Raw genomic sequence first — 17,244 nt, 5'->3', positions numbered from 1 at the left:
TGAAAAAGCAAAATGGGTAAAGAGAGCAGAATTTACATAACCAAATATCGTCCCGTCATTTCTAACGTTCTGCAAGCGGTGCAGCGCGGGGACAATGTAAGTACCACCCGGGAGCACCATTGTCTTGAAACCTCTCCTACCCGTATCAACTATTGAACAAACGATCTTGAGCCGTTGTGCCTTCGGCGTGTACCACACACCAGCACGGGACAAGCCAAACCCACGATAAGGATCATCTGAACTGATCGATTTCGTGGCTACGCTTGTAGTTGTGCAGGGGCGATGTGTGGGAAGCACACAAAAAAGATTCGAATGTCTCGCAGTGACTACTGCCAGCCAAATGTTAGCGAACATGGTGAAAATGCTGTATTCTTGTACGGGAGAACTGTACGTCGGAGCTCTCGACGTGGCAGAAGATAATCAATCACGTCAAACATCAGAACAAAAGCTTCACCCACTGTACATGTGTAAAGGATTAAAAAACGAAACAAACGAAATGCAAATTCAAAGCAAATGGGTAAAAGCGTTGCAAAAGTTTTCCTTGCTATGCCATAAATTTTAGCTGTTTTTGGGGTATAAAAAAAAGGAACTTATTCATGAAGCAAAGCCTCCAATTCCAGATAAACACCAGAGTCATCGTTAGCCAATTCAATTTACTTACAACAAATCAAAGGGCTTTGTCAAAGATGGCTTTTCTGTGAACAGAATTTTAAAAGCTTTTAATTATCGTTTCATTAACGAATTAGATTTATAAGCTTAAAACAAATAATCTCACTGAATAAACTTAAGCATCGGAATGCAAACAAAACAACGTAACTAATACAAATGCTTTGATTTATTAAGCTTTGGAAGTTCAACCCACAATGTTAGCAGAAGCACAAAAAAAAAACTAATTTGAACAAAACCTGTTTCGCATAACAGACATAGCAGCTTTTTTAATGAACCACCATGCGCCTCCATTTGCTGTGCCGTTGTACGTTGAGCGGCTCAAACACATTAAAGGCGTTTACCCTGTCATCGAGCAAACAGAGCAGCACGGGTAACTTCGACTCATCATCGATTTTCTCAAATATTCCACCCGGCCCCATCCAACCCGTTCGGTCGGTAGTAGTTGGTTTCGAAACCGAACAACCGTACACCCGACAGTAGCAGAAACATGACAATTCGTTGTAAGCAGCTGGAGCGCGAACTGGACGAAACACGGTGGATGGGACCAACCAAATCGACCAGAATAACATACACTCGACAGAAAACGTAGTGAATAAATTACCACTGCCAACCATTGCGAACGGAGCGGCAGTCAGAAAGCTTTGGCGTCGTCAGGCTGCCAATGGTAGCAGGACGAACGATTACGAAGACCAGGGCTACACTACCAAACCCATGACGCCATGCCACATACAGGACATTCTCAATCACACACACACACACACACACTCACACACGCACACTCGCGTTTGGCCAATCCGTCCGAAAATTCCAGCGCGTTCCTTCAACTCACTTTAGAGCATCAGGCAGGCAGGCAAAGGGCCTGCCTGTCGTGCCTGTAATGGCCAAAGAACATAAGAACAAACCCTACCAGTTAACATTTTAAATCTTTTCCATCCGTTGCCACCCCAAGCTACCGTGCTGTCGGGGTTTTTTAGCGATCCATTTCGGACATTCCAGCCCGACGGCGAATGTTCGTCCGTTTTTGTCGTGCCGAGTGAGAACATACAGACAAGAAGAAGAAAAAATCGAACTCTGATGACCAAACTGAAAACTTAAATGTAACGTACCGAACATGACACGAACCTTTAGCCAGTGTTTCACAAACAGACGGCAATGAAACGCTTAACGCTTGTTTAGAATTAGAGTGCAAATTCGAGCGCTTCAGCAATTGTTACAGCAGTGCTGTTAGAACATCTTCAACATGATATATGGACTTTGCACACATTCGCATATGAAGTTTTTTGAAACATTTCTTAGAAATGAAACATTTAAACGAACAAGATGTAACAAATATAGCTCCAGTTCCATTTTTGAATGAACGAAACTGTTTTAAAAATTATCCACACAATAAAGACTAGTAAAAAAAAAAGTAATACGTAAACTTGTCAAGCTTTCGGAGTACGGAGACGGAAACTTCCACGAATCGGACTCGACCATTTTCAAAAAGGTCAATCGGTCTACAAAAACAAGCAATTTTTTTTTTTTGGTGCTCCAACAGCAAACCATCGGCAAACGAAATGCAATAAAACAAACCCCCAAACGGCAGGGCCATTCGGTCCATTGGTTGAAACTAAAATAAAAGCTCACAATAGGCAAAACCCGTAAAAAAAAGGGAAAATTTCCATAATCATCCCACGTAGGACATATTTTTCATCCAACCCGATGCTACTCGTTCTTTTTCCATCGATGGTGTTTTTTGAGTTTAGTTTCTACTTTGTTCTACGTTTCTTAGGAGGGTTCTTTTTCCACTGTTTTGTGTCGCATGCTTGTATTTGTTTCCATTTGCATGCAGTTTTTCTACAGAATGATCCAAGTGAATCCTTTTTTTTTGTTTTGTGAAAGATTTGCTTCTAGAACTCAACCATCAAAATAAGAATATTAAGTTATAATTATGGAGCAATTCTATCGGTTGATAGTTTCAAACATTTTTAAACTTTGCAGCATGATTCATTTACTACGAAACAATCACTTTCAATCAGCACTTTGAATACACATTTTTTCAACAAAAAAACAACCCTTTCGCCTGAGGATGGGCAGAGCTTAGTTACATGTGAGTATGTGTTACGGTGGATTTCACTGAGTGACACTACATTCCATTAATTCACACTGTGCCTGTGTTCTCTCTCTCTCTCTCTCTCTCTAGCTTTGGGATCAGTTTCGTCATTCCTGTATAAACATCGCTCATGGCTCATGAACAGACGGTGAACCATCCTTTCCATAAACCGAGCCGATCGAAAACGTCAAATGTCACCATCATCGAACGGAGGCATCCGCCCACCGATCTTCCTAACGAAAAGGGAACTCGTGTAGAACGCAAAAAAAAAAAAAAGAAAACTGAACCCGATCTCTCCGTTGAACAGTTGTACCAACTATGCACGGTGAGCCAAAAAAAGGGTGGAAAAAAAGCACACAAAGTTACACAAACGCACCAGCACTTTGGAACGGCCGTTACCAGCAAATGTTACTCTTCAAGCGGGAACATTTCCCACGCCTACACATCGAAGCGACACAAAAATACTCACACACACACACACACACACAAGGCACCCTCAAACTAAAGCCTAACTCCTGCCATACGATAATTCCGGGCGGTTGGTTGGCTGGCGCACACTCGCCCACCGTTCATATTGCGCCTTTCGGTTACGCGTGGGACATTAGAGTGCGATCGAGGCTTGCCATTGGCACGAATATCAGCAACACAATCAACGTGTTTTATTTCTTCTGAGTTCTGTTTTTGTTTGTGATTTTCTTTTCTAGGTTTTTTTTGTTATTGTTTGTTCATACCAACTACATATACTCGAACGCCATCTTCGGGCTGGCTGTTGGTCGGATTCGAATGATGCAAATGAAAAGTAGGTCAAAAAGATGCTTTTAATGACGTCATTATCCTGGACCCACATTATGCTGCATGCACACCAGCTAGGAAGTGAACGTGTCGGTATGTGCGCACCGACCCGGTACGGAATTCATCCACAGGCCACAAAAGCCTACGCTGGTTGGATTCCCTTACGCCTCACCCAGCACAGCACATTCGTCACAATAAAGCGAACGTCACGGGGCATGGTGGTTGGTGGGTTGGCAAACTGTTCGTTTGCCGCGCCAAACCAAGACAAGAAGGTCTGGCAGGAAAATGTGGCACGGCTCTAAAACGGTTCCCTCTACGGGCTGCTATCGTGACGTGAGTCCTTTTTCCTCGTTTCTGTTCGTTGCGTTCCCTTTTTGTAACGCCTTGGCTAACACCAGAAGCATTCGGAAGCCACGCTACGCTACCAACTGCTTGCCCGCATCAACCCCGCTGGCAGCTTTCGCTTTGGCTGATGTAGTAAGCGTAGAACTCGTTTGTTCTTTTGTCGGCTCTAACACAACACATCGCATTTCGAAACTCCCCTTGTTCATCTTTTCTGGAGCACAATTTCATACGTCCAAGTTTTTTTTGAAAATATAAATGGTTTACCGAAAAATAAAACACCCGGATCAAAAAGCGATCTACTTGCGCTCTGTATAAACTGTTCCTCAACGTCTTCAAGGCACAAGAGCAACCTGTAAAGATTGGCGAAGCGGAAAAAAAATCTGACCATTTAATTAACTAACGAATCGTAATGACTCTATATCACCGTTACTTCACACCTCCTGTAATCTGTTCTTAACCAACTGGCCAAACGCTAACGCCATTAACCCTCTGTCCGAGCAGCATCGGCAGCATTGGGTTCATAATTTTTCCCCGGAAGCGTAATGTGCACTTTACACCCAGCAGCAGCAACAACAGCAGAACCATCGTGGCAAACGTGTTATCGAGTCGCTTTCAGGATGAATGCACATTGCACCGGTTGCGATTAATGGCAGACGCATTTCATTAACCGGAACCACCGTGCACCGGTGCAACCAGTGACTGTGTCACGCTGTATCCAAATGACAGGCGAAAGTTTTCCCACGTACACACTCAAAGCGTGAGTACCTGCATCAGATGGAATGGTGTAATACAGTAGCAGTAGTTGGAAGTACTGCGTGGTTGAAGAGCAGAAAACTTTGCACCGGTTGCAGGATTTAATGTGCTTAAGTGCTGCTGGTGATTTTAAAATTAAGCAACCTCCGTTGAACACCTGATGAGCTCTGGCAGGAGTGAGAAGTAATTTAAGTACAATCGCTAGTGTAACGTTCGTCAGTTTGTCAGTTTGTGTATTAGATTTTTATGGCAGGGATTTACTAACTTGCTTCAATCTTCAGTGTGCGTGTGTGTGGGTGTTACTCATTAATATGGTAACTCTTTGGATTATTGTTAAGTTGTAATCGTCAAATAAGCAAGAGAACAACATGCCTTACTCAGTATGTTGTCTTTACTACGAGACGCATTGTAAAACATGAGCTGTGAAACATCTGTGTGATCTTCATCCTCTTGCCAAAATTATCAGCAGTGAAAAGCGAAGGCGACGATGGATGCTCGGAGTTAACGGACATGGCATTACTAATCGAACACGCTACTTGAACAAGATATCAATTTCGGCTTGAATTATCGTTTACTAATGATACATAAAAACTTCGTCCAAGCGCATCGTTCAATGTGCCGATGTATCAACCAATCGTCGATGGGTTATAACTTTGTTCTCTTTCGCTACCATCAGTCAACAACAAAGAACCTTCAGGACAGGGTAACTATCAGCCACACAGACTACAAACAAAAAGAACCCTTCCCGACCTTCCCGTTTCTTCAAACGGACGGACCACTAATGAACACCGCTCCTCAGCAGAAACGTACCCAGGCGAGGTGTGTGCGTCGTTTGGCAGCCGAAACTAACTCCCGAACCGGTGCTTCTTTCTTTGTTCTTTCGCTTGAGCCGCGCGCGGTGAGTGGTAAAAATAAATCCAAACAATTTATATCTACATGTTACTTTCGCTACTACTACGCGGCGCACACTTTCGCTTGCACAGGTCGAAGCATCGATCACGTGGCACAGGGCGAGAGCGATGGAAAGGCGCGCAACAACAGTACACGGTTCCACCGCCAAGAAGATGGATGTTGCCCTCCCGTAGAAACTTCTCCTACGATGGTAGAAGTAGCGTAATGTTTCAAGGTTAAGTGATGCCGCTGCTTTGGTTGTGGCTAAAAATGGCCTGCCACCACACCATTGGAGGCAGGTTGCGGTGGTGGTGATGGTGCACAGATGCATTACTCAATCCCGTTACGTTCGTGTTGGCATGCGCCGATGCGTCTAAGCTTTGCTCGTACCTTTGCGTAATACCAACACGATCAAACAAAGCATCCTAAGAGACAAGCGCGTGGCCACTTACCTGATACGATGACAGGAATGGATCACGGTTCTCATCGATACCGGATACGACGTCGAGCGGTCCAGGAAATGCGCCGGAACCGATGCCACCAACACTGCCGCCACTACCAACGACACCGCCACCTCCACCACCGCCGCCGCCACCACCAACAGTACCGGTGGCAGCTATGGAGAGGGACGATTTGTTGGGGAATGGAATAGACGAAGTGCTGCGCCTGTAGCGTGACGGCGAGTTGGCAAGGTTCGACTGTAATGGCTGCAGTGCGTTCGACTGATGGTGCGACGGGTGATGATGGTGCTGCTGTTGCTGCTGCTGATGATGCTGATGTTGTAGGCTCTGTTGCTGATGCGAATGTTGCTGCTGATGGTGGTGAGATTGCTGCAGATGGCTGCTATTACCGATACCGTACGGTGAGAGGGACTGATTGCCGGACTGGTGTGGAGGTTTGCGCGAGTGCAACCCGTTCGGACCGAGTCCCGATGGGTTGAGGCTCGAAACGGAACGGCCACGATTCCAAGAGGACAGCGAACTTTGCTGCTGTTGCTGTTGATGCTGATGTACTTGCTGCTGATGATGTTGTTGCTGTTGCTGCTGTTGCTGCTGCTGCTGCTGCTGCTGCTGTTGGGTGGATTGTTGCTGTGACCAAGGGCCCGGATTAGACCACGAAGGGTACGAATTTTTATACTGATTTTGTTGCTGCTGCTGTTGCTGTTGTTGCTGCTGTTGCTGCTGCAGCATTGCATTACCATGCACGGATAATCCGCTCGGCGAGATGCCGTGATGATGATTGGGAAAACCACCATGGGAAGCCGTTATGGCACGGCGCTGTTGCTGATGCTGCTGCTGTTGCTGCTGTTGCTGGTGCTGCTGTTGTTGCTGCTGAGCAGCGGCGGCTGCAGCAGCTGCGGCGGCCGCCACAACGGCACCACTGTAGAGATTGCTTGAGAAATTCTGGAACGCTCCCAATCCATTCATTGACAGGTGAGCACTACCGGAACTGCCCTGACCAGACGTCGTTTCATCCGGACCGGTCGACCATGGGCTGGAATGGTCTGGCGATGTGCCGAACCCGAGCCCGCTCGGTGCTAAACATGAACCGATGTGCGATGATCCGTTCATCAGGTTGGACGTGACACCGAGACAGCTTAAATCGGTCGCCTTCAGGCTGAGCTCCTCCGCTACGGACTGTAGCTGCAGCTGATCGGATCCACTGTCCAGGAGCAGATTATTGTTGGCGCTGTTCTGATTCCCATTTCCATTCACGCACATGCTGCCGCTGCTGTTTATACTGCTAGCGCTGCTTCCCCCATTATTGCTGTGGTTGTGGCCCGCACTGTTGTGGTTGCCGTTCGAGTTGCTGCCGGTACCGTTGCCCATCCCATTCAAACCTCCGTGGCCGCCAAGGTTCACTATCGAGGGCGATGTAATGCTGCCACCGTTCAGCAACGATGAAGTGACCGTCGCTTCGCCGACACTTCCCGCACCTGCCGCCGAGCCAAGTGCCATGGAAAGTTCGCGAGCCGCCGACACGGACGACAAAGAGCAACCATCCGACGACATGGCCGTTGTAATGATGCTAGACACTGACGAAAGACCTCCCACGCCACAGCTGGACGCAGCAGCAACGCTCGATGCCATCAGCAAACCTCCCGGCCCGTCACTGGAACCACCCGTGCCAACGCCTAACGATAGCGAGCCCGATGAACTTCCGCCAGCCGACATTTTGGAACCGGTACCACCGTTACCGTTTGTCTTGGTACGTTCCCCCATCGACACCGAGGACGACGAGGATGAGGATTCACCGATCGTGCCCAGGCTATCCGAGATGCTAGTGCCGGCCATATCCGGTCCAGACGTCCCCGCCAAATGCTTGATGTTCAGCAGATTATTGATGCTGAGCGTATCGAGCAGCGACGGATTGGCCACGCATGAGTCGTTCGCAAGAACCGAACTGGAGTACAGAAAATCACCCATCACGCTGTTACCCACTAGTGTGGTCAGTTTTTCACCTCCGGAACAGTGACCGCAAACGGCAACGCACGCTTACCCTTAAGTCACGAGTCACTTACGATTGGAACAATTCTTCTAGCAAACACTAGCCTAAGCCTTACAAAACACCATAAACACGACAATTCACCGGACCCGACACGCGCGAACTATTTCCGGTATGTTTCCTATCTGCAGACTGCAGTACAATTTACGAATCAACGAGTACAATCTTCACCAGCTACCTTCACGACACTTCACATTCATTCGAGCGGACACGCTGTTCACATAATATTAATCTTCTACTTAGGTTTACCACACTTTTTTTTTGAATTTTTTGATGCCAAATTACGCTTTCACTTTCCGATCGGACACTTTAATCTTATGTCAACTTACACGACAGTAATCACGGGTTATAACTTATACCTTACGCACTCCAACACCACCAACAAATAGTGTTTTTCTTCACCAGAACGGACGTATTGAACACACGAGCACACCTAGACACCAGTGGCCAGTATCTGTGTGTTTGGAAGGAAAAGAGGGCCCAAGTTATACAGGAGCATTAAACTAGAGCACAATGCACCACCGTTTGACACTGTTGAACTTTTGTACCTCACACACCGAAGCCGTTCGGGGCCATCCTCACACTAGTCAGCTTAAAGTCGAACAACGAGAGTTAACAATCGATAGAAGTTGATGGTTAAGGTTAAGGGCTTTTTGTTTAACAGTCGTTGAGTTTTCTTATCTAGCACCTCCGTATCCCTAGCTCGTGCTAGAAGACAGCACCAACCATTAACACACTAAGCGGCTAATACAAAGCACATCGATAAACTCTAGCGAAATTGCGATACATAAACTTAACAAGCACACCGATCAACACCAGGTAGAAACGTTACGAATATTGCGTTATAGGTTAAGAAAATTTTTGCCACCCGTCGATGGATTCCTGTCGCACACGCACACGTAGTACAGCCGTACAGTGTGTACTTGCTCTGCAGCGCACGTCGAAGCACGTCAGGGCTGCCGAAGCCTAATGGTGCTTTCCCACCTTACAAACGCCGGAAAAAAACGGTCCGTTTCGCTACTGCGATCAACTTGTCCTGAAACGAAGCGACACGAATTGACCGCAGAACACCAGCGTTGGCTGAGTTTTATTCGCCCGTCCGGCTTGCCGAGACCTAGATAGGAGCATGCCGAATGCCGAAAGCTTCCATTTCGGGTCACTCAGCGGCCGTATCCTGCCGAACGTTCCCGCGATGGCGAAGGCGCCTGGCGTGGGAAGCACCCGCCACGAGCGAGCGGGGAGTAAACAAACGCACATTTATCCCAGTGGCACCGTACCCTAGTGAACTCGGGGACTTGGTCTAAAGGATACGAACGGACCGGGTGCCGAACGGTGGTGCGCTGAGTGACGCTCGTTGTGACATGCGCCGAGCCGATGCTCAGCTCGTCCCGAAACGTGCACTCCCTGGTAGGAGAAACGACACCCACCAAACGCGGATTAATCTGTAGTACGTGGGAGTTTTCGAACGAGCCTTCAGAACGGCAATCTTTACGAAGATTCCCCAACTGCCGTTCAGCTTGGCTCCTTGCTTTAATCCATCCAACCGAGGCGATGCGTTTGATGCTTCGAACTGGTGAGTTCCACAAACGATTTAGTAGAGCTGCCAATGTGCCAAATTCGCGTTCCATCATGGCACGGTTTCGATCGGAAAAGATGCGTTTGGACTTTTCCCATCATCGTAAGGCAACGATGGTGCGTTTTTCTGTGTGGCTTAACTCCACACAACTCACACACTCTTTCGCTCTGTGTCTCTTTCTCTCTCTCTCTCTCTTTCTCTCTGGGTGAACTTCGTCCGTATGCCGCTGCGACAGACAGTGTATGGATGCGTCTAGACAGCGGTATAATTGTGGGCTCTACTCTCGTTCAACCGAGAGCGCCTACTGACGTCAGTAAAATGCCTGGTGAACGAAAATGTGCCATCGGAAAATGTTCCATCGGTCCAACCTCCCCACACACGTCGTCCGTCGTATCACCCCGGTATAAGAATTCTACAGAACTTTCCAATTGCCAACACTGTCTAATGATGGCAACAACAAAAAAAAAGATACGAAGACATTTTATCCATTTGGGGATGATGGCTGGGTAGACGTGTAGCCGATATGACGCTCCATCGAACGTTTGACGCTTGAACCGATGGGATAGGGCATCGCCATCCGTGCTGGCGGTGGTGTAATGATGGGAAATTTTCCGCTATGATTGATGCGTTCCGGAATGCTTGTTTTTGTGGAGGTGGAGTAAACTGATCAAACCTGACTGTGAGTGCACAGGAAGCGGCAAAACGAACCGAACCATTGGCAGGACATTCGTCGATGAGCCATTAGCCCGCCCGTTACGCTTGTCTACCTACGGCCGACCTTCTGACCGAATGCCGAAACGATTACATATTTCATCAGCAAAATGATGAAATTATGGAAACGTTACCAAACACAACTCGGAACCGTGGCGTTTCGAGTCTTTGGAGGGGCGCATGGTGTGTAACCGAATTGATTTGCGTCCATTCATAATTATCGTTTTTGTTTTGGATTATTGGTAATGAGGTACATCGTCCGTGCGGGACATCATTTGTGGGCCGGTGGAAAACAAAGGCAGGGAAGAAAAAACAACGCGCTCTTCAGATCATAATTAAGAGCTTGATGGAGCATTTAAGCATGTCCATGCTTAAGGAAGTAGTTGGACATGTGCGTGACCTGAGCATTGAACTAGGAGAGGGGGAGTTTTTTTAATAATGAGGTATTCCGTACTAATCATCCTGAATTTTTTCTACGCTTCTTTGAGAATATTTATTTCATTTTCTAAATAGCATAACTCAAGCTGAGCTGTGTATAGCAATTTATAACGAACCAAACCTATGTCCAAAACTGTGGCATAGACTATAGTAAAGCGCCTATGATTATTCCGTTTTCAAAACACCTTGCCTCATTGCCTTGAATACTATCATAATCAGCTATCAGATAAGACAGATTACGAATCATAAATACATTCAATACATTTGTTCCAGCATAAACTTGCAAGCAATTAAGCTTCAAGTAACCGTCAAGCGCCGGTAGTTATAAAACTGTGTTTCCCTCTCTCTTTTTCTCTACCTGTTCTATTTGTCAAACAGTAGTCTGTAAACACTTCACATACACACACACACATTCGATTTTAACATTAAAAGCGCTACCATTACCAAGGCAAAGCAAATGGTGTCCCGAATCGCACGACACGGCGTCGCTAGGATTTTCCATGCCAACCAAACCGTCGACAGGGCAGTATGTTATGCCGGATAACTTTGCCACACGCACACTAGCGCACACATGCACGGTTCCGATACACGTGCCATACGAAAGGAAAACTTCACCGCGCTCGCACCGAATGAGTGTGCCCGGAGAGACCGTTTTCAGTGTGCACCAATTCAAACACGTTCAAAGCTAACCTGTGCGTCACTCACACGGCCCCCGGTTTGAAACGGACGCAGAGGCGGCTTTCAAAGGTTCATGATAAGCTGGGAAAAATGAAGGAAAATAATTTCCACTCTCACGTTTTTGGGTAAGAGAGTGAGAGAGCGACTCAAAAGCAATAGAAAAACGCTAGCGCGTGAGGAAAAGGAATGGCAAACCGATTTCCAATGACACAGCAGTGCCAACTTTGCAGGCAAGAAAAATCAATCGCGAAAATGTGTTGCGTTTTACCGCTCATCTTCGATCGCTCTCTCTCTCTCTCCCTCTCACACACTCTAGAGATTTGTTTTGTTCATTTTTAACGACATTTTTCCCGTCTGTTTTGTCAACCGCTCACGGGTAGGGTTATTCATGAATGTAGTACACTTTAAATACTTTCCTACTCTTTTCGGCAATTCAACCATAAATACATACACAAACAAACACACACTCTTTCTCTCTCCTGCTCTTGAATGCCGATATCAGAAACGATACGCTCACGCGTAAAACATCCTGTGAATGAACAGTTTTCCTCTCTTTCTCACACTCTCTCTCTCTCGCGGCACCCCAAATGCACGGGAAAACTATAAATGTATACGTCAGAAGAGAAACTGTCAAAACAGTGGGGCTATTTTTGTATGCTAAATGTTGCGTACGTCACACCGAACACAAAACGCTAAACCACAGGAGCAGAAGCTGCTATTATAATTTTAATTTTTCATCAATCTCTCCGGTAGTTTACCGCGCTAACTCAATGGTAGAACAATTATTTCCACCCATTTCGCAAGCCATCGATTGGGGGTTTGGTTCCCTTGATTGCCCCATATCATTTGTTCAACGCATTAAAAACGCACATTTAGCCCACAGGCGGCACACGCTTCACTGACATTACGTTGGTGGTGTACGTTATCAGCAGATAACGATGTCGTCATCGGTGGTGCAAAGATTGCCGGGTGGCCGGGGGTGTAAAATGGAGACGCAGTTCAGCACCGTGCCCATACACCTTGAGCAGGGTTTCGTATTTGTCTAACCTCCGCTTACGTTTACGCAGTGAAACATCACAACACACGCAACACATACGGAACGATCGCACTGTACGCAACACACGCATACCATCGTACCCAAATGTCACCAGCTTGTGCTGATAAGTGGCTGGCATCGTTGGCCGAACAAAAAAAAAACTCAGACGCCAGCTTTTTACCCACTTTCGACGTGGACGCTGGTACCTCATCGATTGCATTAAACATAGATTACATTAGGCGCTCTATCTATGTTCAATCGTGGCACGAACGATTGAGGTATCGCGCACTCCCGGAATGCATTAAATAATTTAGCAACTTGACAGATGGGTTTGCCTCGATAAGCTCCACTACGGTGCCGTTCTAGTTCCGTACTAGCCGGGAAACCAATTCAATGCCAATACTCGCACTCCACGCACACTCAAGCACAATCCACATCAATTACTTATACACACTATAGCGACGTCCATACTTTGGTGCATAACGTTTCGTTGCTTAGGATTGCATTTGCTGAACGCAGTGTCGTACTGTGTCAATACAGTGCATCTACCAGTACAAAGCCTCACTTTATTTAATCAGCCCCAAACGTGTATTGTATGCACGTAGCAAATGAAGAAAAAAAAAAGAACTGGCAGCCCGGGACTGACGGTGAGATCTTCTCTCATATGTTGTCTGCTACCAAACACCTGCCATTGGATGGGTAAAGCTTTGGAACAATTGAACATCACAGCACTGTGTGTCGGTGAGCTCGTGCTGCACGCACACAAACACACCACACACCACACCAAACACGTCATAGTTTTTCCCTCAAAACACCTATCACATACACTCAGCTGCAGGAGATTCTATTCCGTTTCGACACCGCTCTGTCCACCGCCTTTGCATGCTAGACACAACATACGGCAACACCAGCGAATGAAACACAGCGCACAGCATTGTTACGAGACCATGGTTCCCTTGCAGGAATGTGTCAGCTTAACCACAGAATATTAGCACTAATTCCTCCTCTCCCCTCCCCACACACGTGCAGGAATCTTCAATCCTGTCAAGACGGATTCCCTTTGCTCCCGGTTCCTACCTTCACGCGCGTGAAAATACTACACCCATGCGAATCAGTTCACACTCGAAACGCGTCTGGCCAGTCGTGGCTCCTGCCTAGAGGCTTTTCAGTCAACTCTCAGCCCTGCTCGGTGCTGCTGGTGAAAAACTACTTTTCCACACGCGTCCCTAAACTGCGAGCAGCGTTCGCTCACAGTTAGATTTCTGACGGGAGCAAATGCCACCTTTGCTTTCGCTCGGTGCTGGTACGATGCAACAAACACTGGCCTAAACGACCGTTCCGTTCATTTCCCCGACACTCACAACGGCATACGGTAGGGGATAATGAGAATAGCGGGAGGGGGACAGGGTTTGTCACTCCGGAAAAACTCAACCTGTCCCACATTGGTCGGGCAAGGTGTGTGTGCGCATGCCAACAGCTGTTATCTGAGTGCTGCATGAAGGGCTACGGTTCGGTCAACACTCAGCACTCATGATACGGCGCCTGTACGAACCGTTCATTCCCGGTTGATAGAGAAATCAAACGTTGCACGCACCAACTGCAAACCGAGCTGCTGGCAACTGAACTCACCGAACGAGCGAGTGCGATAAAAACCTCAACTAACTACGGGCATGATAAAGCTTCCCTTGCTGGGGAGAGCAAAAGCGAGAGAGAGAGAGAGAGAGAGAGAGACCACTGAAGAGCGAAAGTGATAAAAATATTTTTCCCCCAAAAGCGAGATACGGTAAAGGTTATTGCATTGCAGAAGGGAACTGCGAAGGGTTTCGAATATTGAAACTTGGTTGGCAAGAGTTCGAAAACAGTCCCAATTTTCACCGACCAAAAGAGAGAACTGTTCGTACGATATGTGAGAGCAAAGCGGCCAATTTCGGACACAGCCGCCGCTTGCTTGCGGTTGTGTTATACTATCAAGCGTTTGAAATGATCAAAACAAATTACTTAAAACAATACTAACCAAGCACATAATACTGTTTTAGCGTATCTGCATAGAAACTTTAGATTAGCCTCTGCAGATCATTATTTTTTTGTTTTAAAAGTATTTAGCAAACGTATTGCGTCAATTAGAATTGATTACTTTTTTTTAATGTTACTAACGTTGAGGTCGTTACATGCTTAATGCATTGTAATGCTGTGTTAAGGAATGTTATGGAAATCTTTCAGTAAAATATTTTTAACTAAATAAACCTCGTGTACTGTTAAAACTAATCAAATTAGATGATAAGTATTACTTTCATAGCATGAAAAAAATACGATCAGTCTTCTTCTTCTTGGCTTAACGACCGTAAGGCCATGCCAGCCATCTGATGGCTTACTATACTTGCCGATAGCACGGTTAGTCCTCACAACGTGGGGAATATCCGGATGCCTCAGGATTGGAACCCCGGTCCTTCCGTTTGAAGACCGGCGCCGGCGCTGATCAAAAGATAATAATTAAAGAGGTGACTTAAACTAGATGGGGTGGCTCAGTAGTAGAGGTGACAGTGGTGCGGGTCTTCACCCGGCAGGACCGGGGCTACTGCCGTAGTGGGGTCTGACCATCCAACTACGTGGTATCGGCTATTTAATGGTTATTTAGGTCGTTAAGTAAAGTTTAAAAATAGATCGTTTTAATTTTTATTTTATTGTTTCATTAATTATAAAATAATTATAGTCATTGAAAATGTTATTTGTTGTGTATTGTTAAACTAATTAATAGTCACAAATAACAAAGCTCGTTCACATCAGTTTCTAATTTTTCCTTCCATTCATCATGTGGACATAAGCTATCCTAATTTCTGTCTCATCACGAACAAATTCCACCGCCTGGTTTTGCTAACTTCCACCCGTTCCTACTTCAATGTGTGACCAGCATTATCTCACATAGCTTCCACGCTTTTAAAAATCCGTTTTTTTTTCAAAACCTCTTCTATCATCAACTTCATCGTCCATCTTTCGACGGTTGTCTGCTTTCCGCTACGCTACACTCATGTTCCCTTTGAAATATTAGACTTTTGGTGGTGGAAAAAATGGGACAAAACTCTAGGAAGCAATAAAGACACCCCATTAAAGACTAAAAGCAACGCCAGCGCAACGGGATTTCAATGCTTGCAATCTAACCAAAAAAAAACACAAAAAAGTCCCATCACCTTTGCACATTACCACTACCAACACAGTGCTTTTTTCCACCACCAAGCGTAATTGAAACGACTAGAAAACGGTATCCACTGCAATATTGCACCATGCAACGAACCTACACACGCAACCGTAGGCCGGCTTCATGTACAAATGGCAAGTACCGAGAAAAAAATACAATAAAACCAGTAAAAGCTCTCTGGCACACTGTGCTGTAGCTCCTGCTATCTCAACACCAAGCAGGCAAGCAAACAATGGATGAGTCCGTGTATACCGCAGCATAGTACAGACCTCATCAGTCATTTATAATTTTATAAGAGCGAACCACAAGCACTTTCTTCGTTTGTTAACCGGCCGTCCGACTGCTTGCCCGACTCGCCGGGTGTTTCGATTGTTTCACCTGTCTGGGTAAAGAACTCGCCACTTCACAGGCGAAAAGCGCGGAGCGCACTGGAAAATAGTTCTCCCAACCGTCGCAAACACTTTTATCTGAAAGCACCCATAATAGGGAGAAACCACTGTTTTGCACACTGTCTGTGCTATTGCCATTTAATTTTGCATCCCGATGTTTCTGTTTTACTTAATAATTCTAACACGCTAAGTAGAACAATTTAAAAATCTTTCATTTTTAAATTTTTTAAGTGCAACCAATGGTACTGTCCATCAATCATTCAAAGCTTGAATTGTTGTACAAATTGTTTTATTTAAAAAGTAGAAACATTGCAAAATCTAAATCCATTCCAATCCATTCCTGCAAACCATTGATTATGCCTCCAAACCCACACACTACCTAACCCCTTGAGGCTGCCATCCCACACTCAATGCACCTCTCTGGCAATTTGGCACACTTTCCATAGGTCACACACAGGTTGGTGCGTGGGAAAGGAAATTCGAAACTTATTACCATCGTCACTCATGTAGCTGCTGGTGCAAGCAATGGAGGCGCCCGGTTGCTCACTGTTTGCGAATGCAACACCAAACTCACTTCGAATGCTCACACATGGCTCGCACGTAAAAACCACCACGAAACTACACCGAGCGATAATGGAACGGTCCACGAACCTCCCATTGAAGCTGGACAGATAGGAGCGAGCGGTAAACCGGTCCCGGTAGCAGTAAATAAATACCTATTAACAAACTGTGTACCGTCGGAAACGACGTTGTCGTTGAGTGTGAATTTTTGGACAGTATCTATTTTAGAACCGCGCACAGACACACACACACACAAACACTCACACTCTTCTGGGCTTCTCTATCTGTGAGCCATTTTTGTGTGTTGTGCAATTTGCCGGAAAAGGCGTTGTTTGTTCGGTGCGAGATAAAACAAAGTTGTCGTCACAGTTTGTTGCGTTTGTTTCCGCTGTTGTTCTGGTTCCTGGTGGAAGGATTCGGTTGGGCAGCTGGCCGTTTCTGCCGCTGGTTTGCATCATTATGCTGCAGGTGTACGGTATGGGTAGCTGGGTGAGCGACACGTAGCAGCCGGAATCCATTAAAACTATTTATTTTTCTCATTTACACTTGGAAGCGGTCGGTGGATGTCGGTCCGGCAGCACAATTGTTCACTTCGTACCAGGCACCGAGCGGTGC

General features: G+C 46.2%; 1 protein-coding gene across 2 annotated transcripts in view; it reads right to left on the bottom strand.

Moving 5' to 3' along the window:
- Positions 1-7,971, bottom strand: part of LOC126556912 (translational regulator orb2) — a 195,869-nt gene extending 187,898 nt beyond the window's left edge. The window contains exon 1 of one of the 2 annotated variants that reach the window (XM_050212469.1): positions 5,995-7,971. In XM_050212469.1, coding sequence (XP_050068426.1) covers positions 5,995-7,968 — 1,974 coding nt within the window. In that variant the 5' untranslated portion in view covers positions 7,969-7,971. The remainder of the gene's footprint in view (positions 1-5,994) is intronic. The other variant, XM_050212470.1, reaches the window with a different exon arrangement.
- Positions 7,972-17,244: the final 9,273 nt, after the last annotated feature.

Source organism: Anopheles maculipalpis, chromosome 2RL (assembly GCF_943734695.1).
Source record: "Anopheles maculipalpis chromosome 2RL, idAnoMacuDA_375_x, whole genome shotgun sequence".
NCBI classification, from domain to species: Eukaryota; Metazoa; Arthropoda; class Insecta; order Diptera; family Culicidae; genus Anopheles; species Anopheles maculipalpis.
This window is presented reverse-complemented; position numbering and strand designations above follow the sequence as displayed.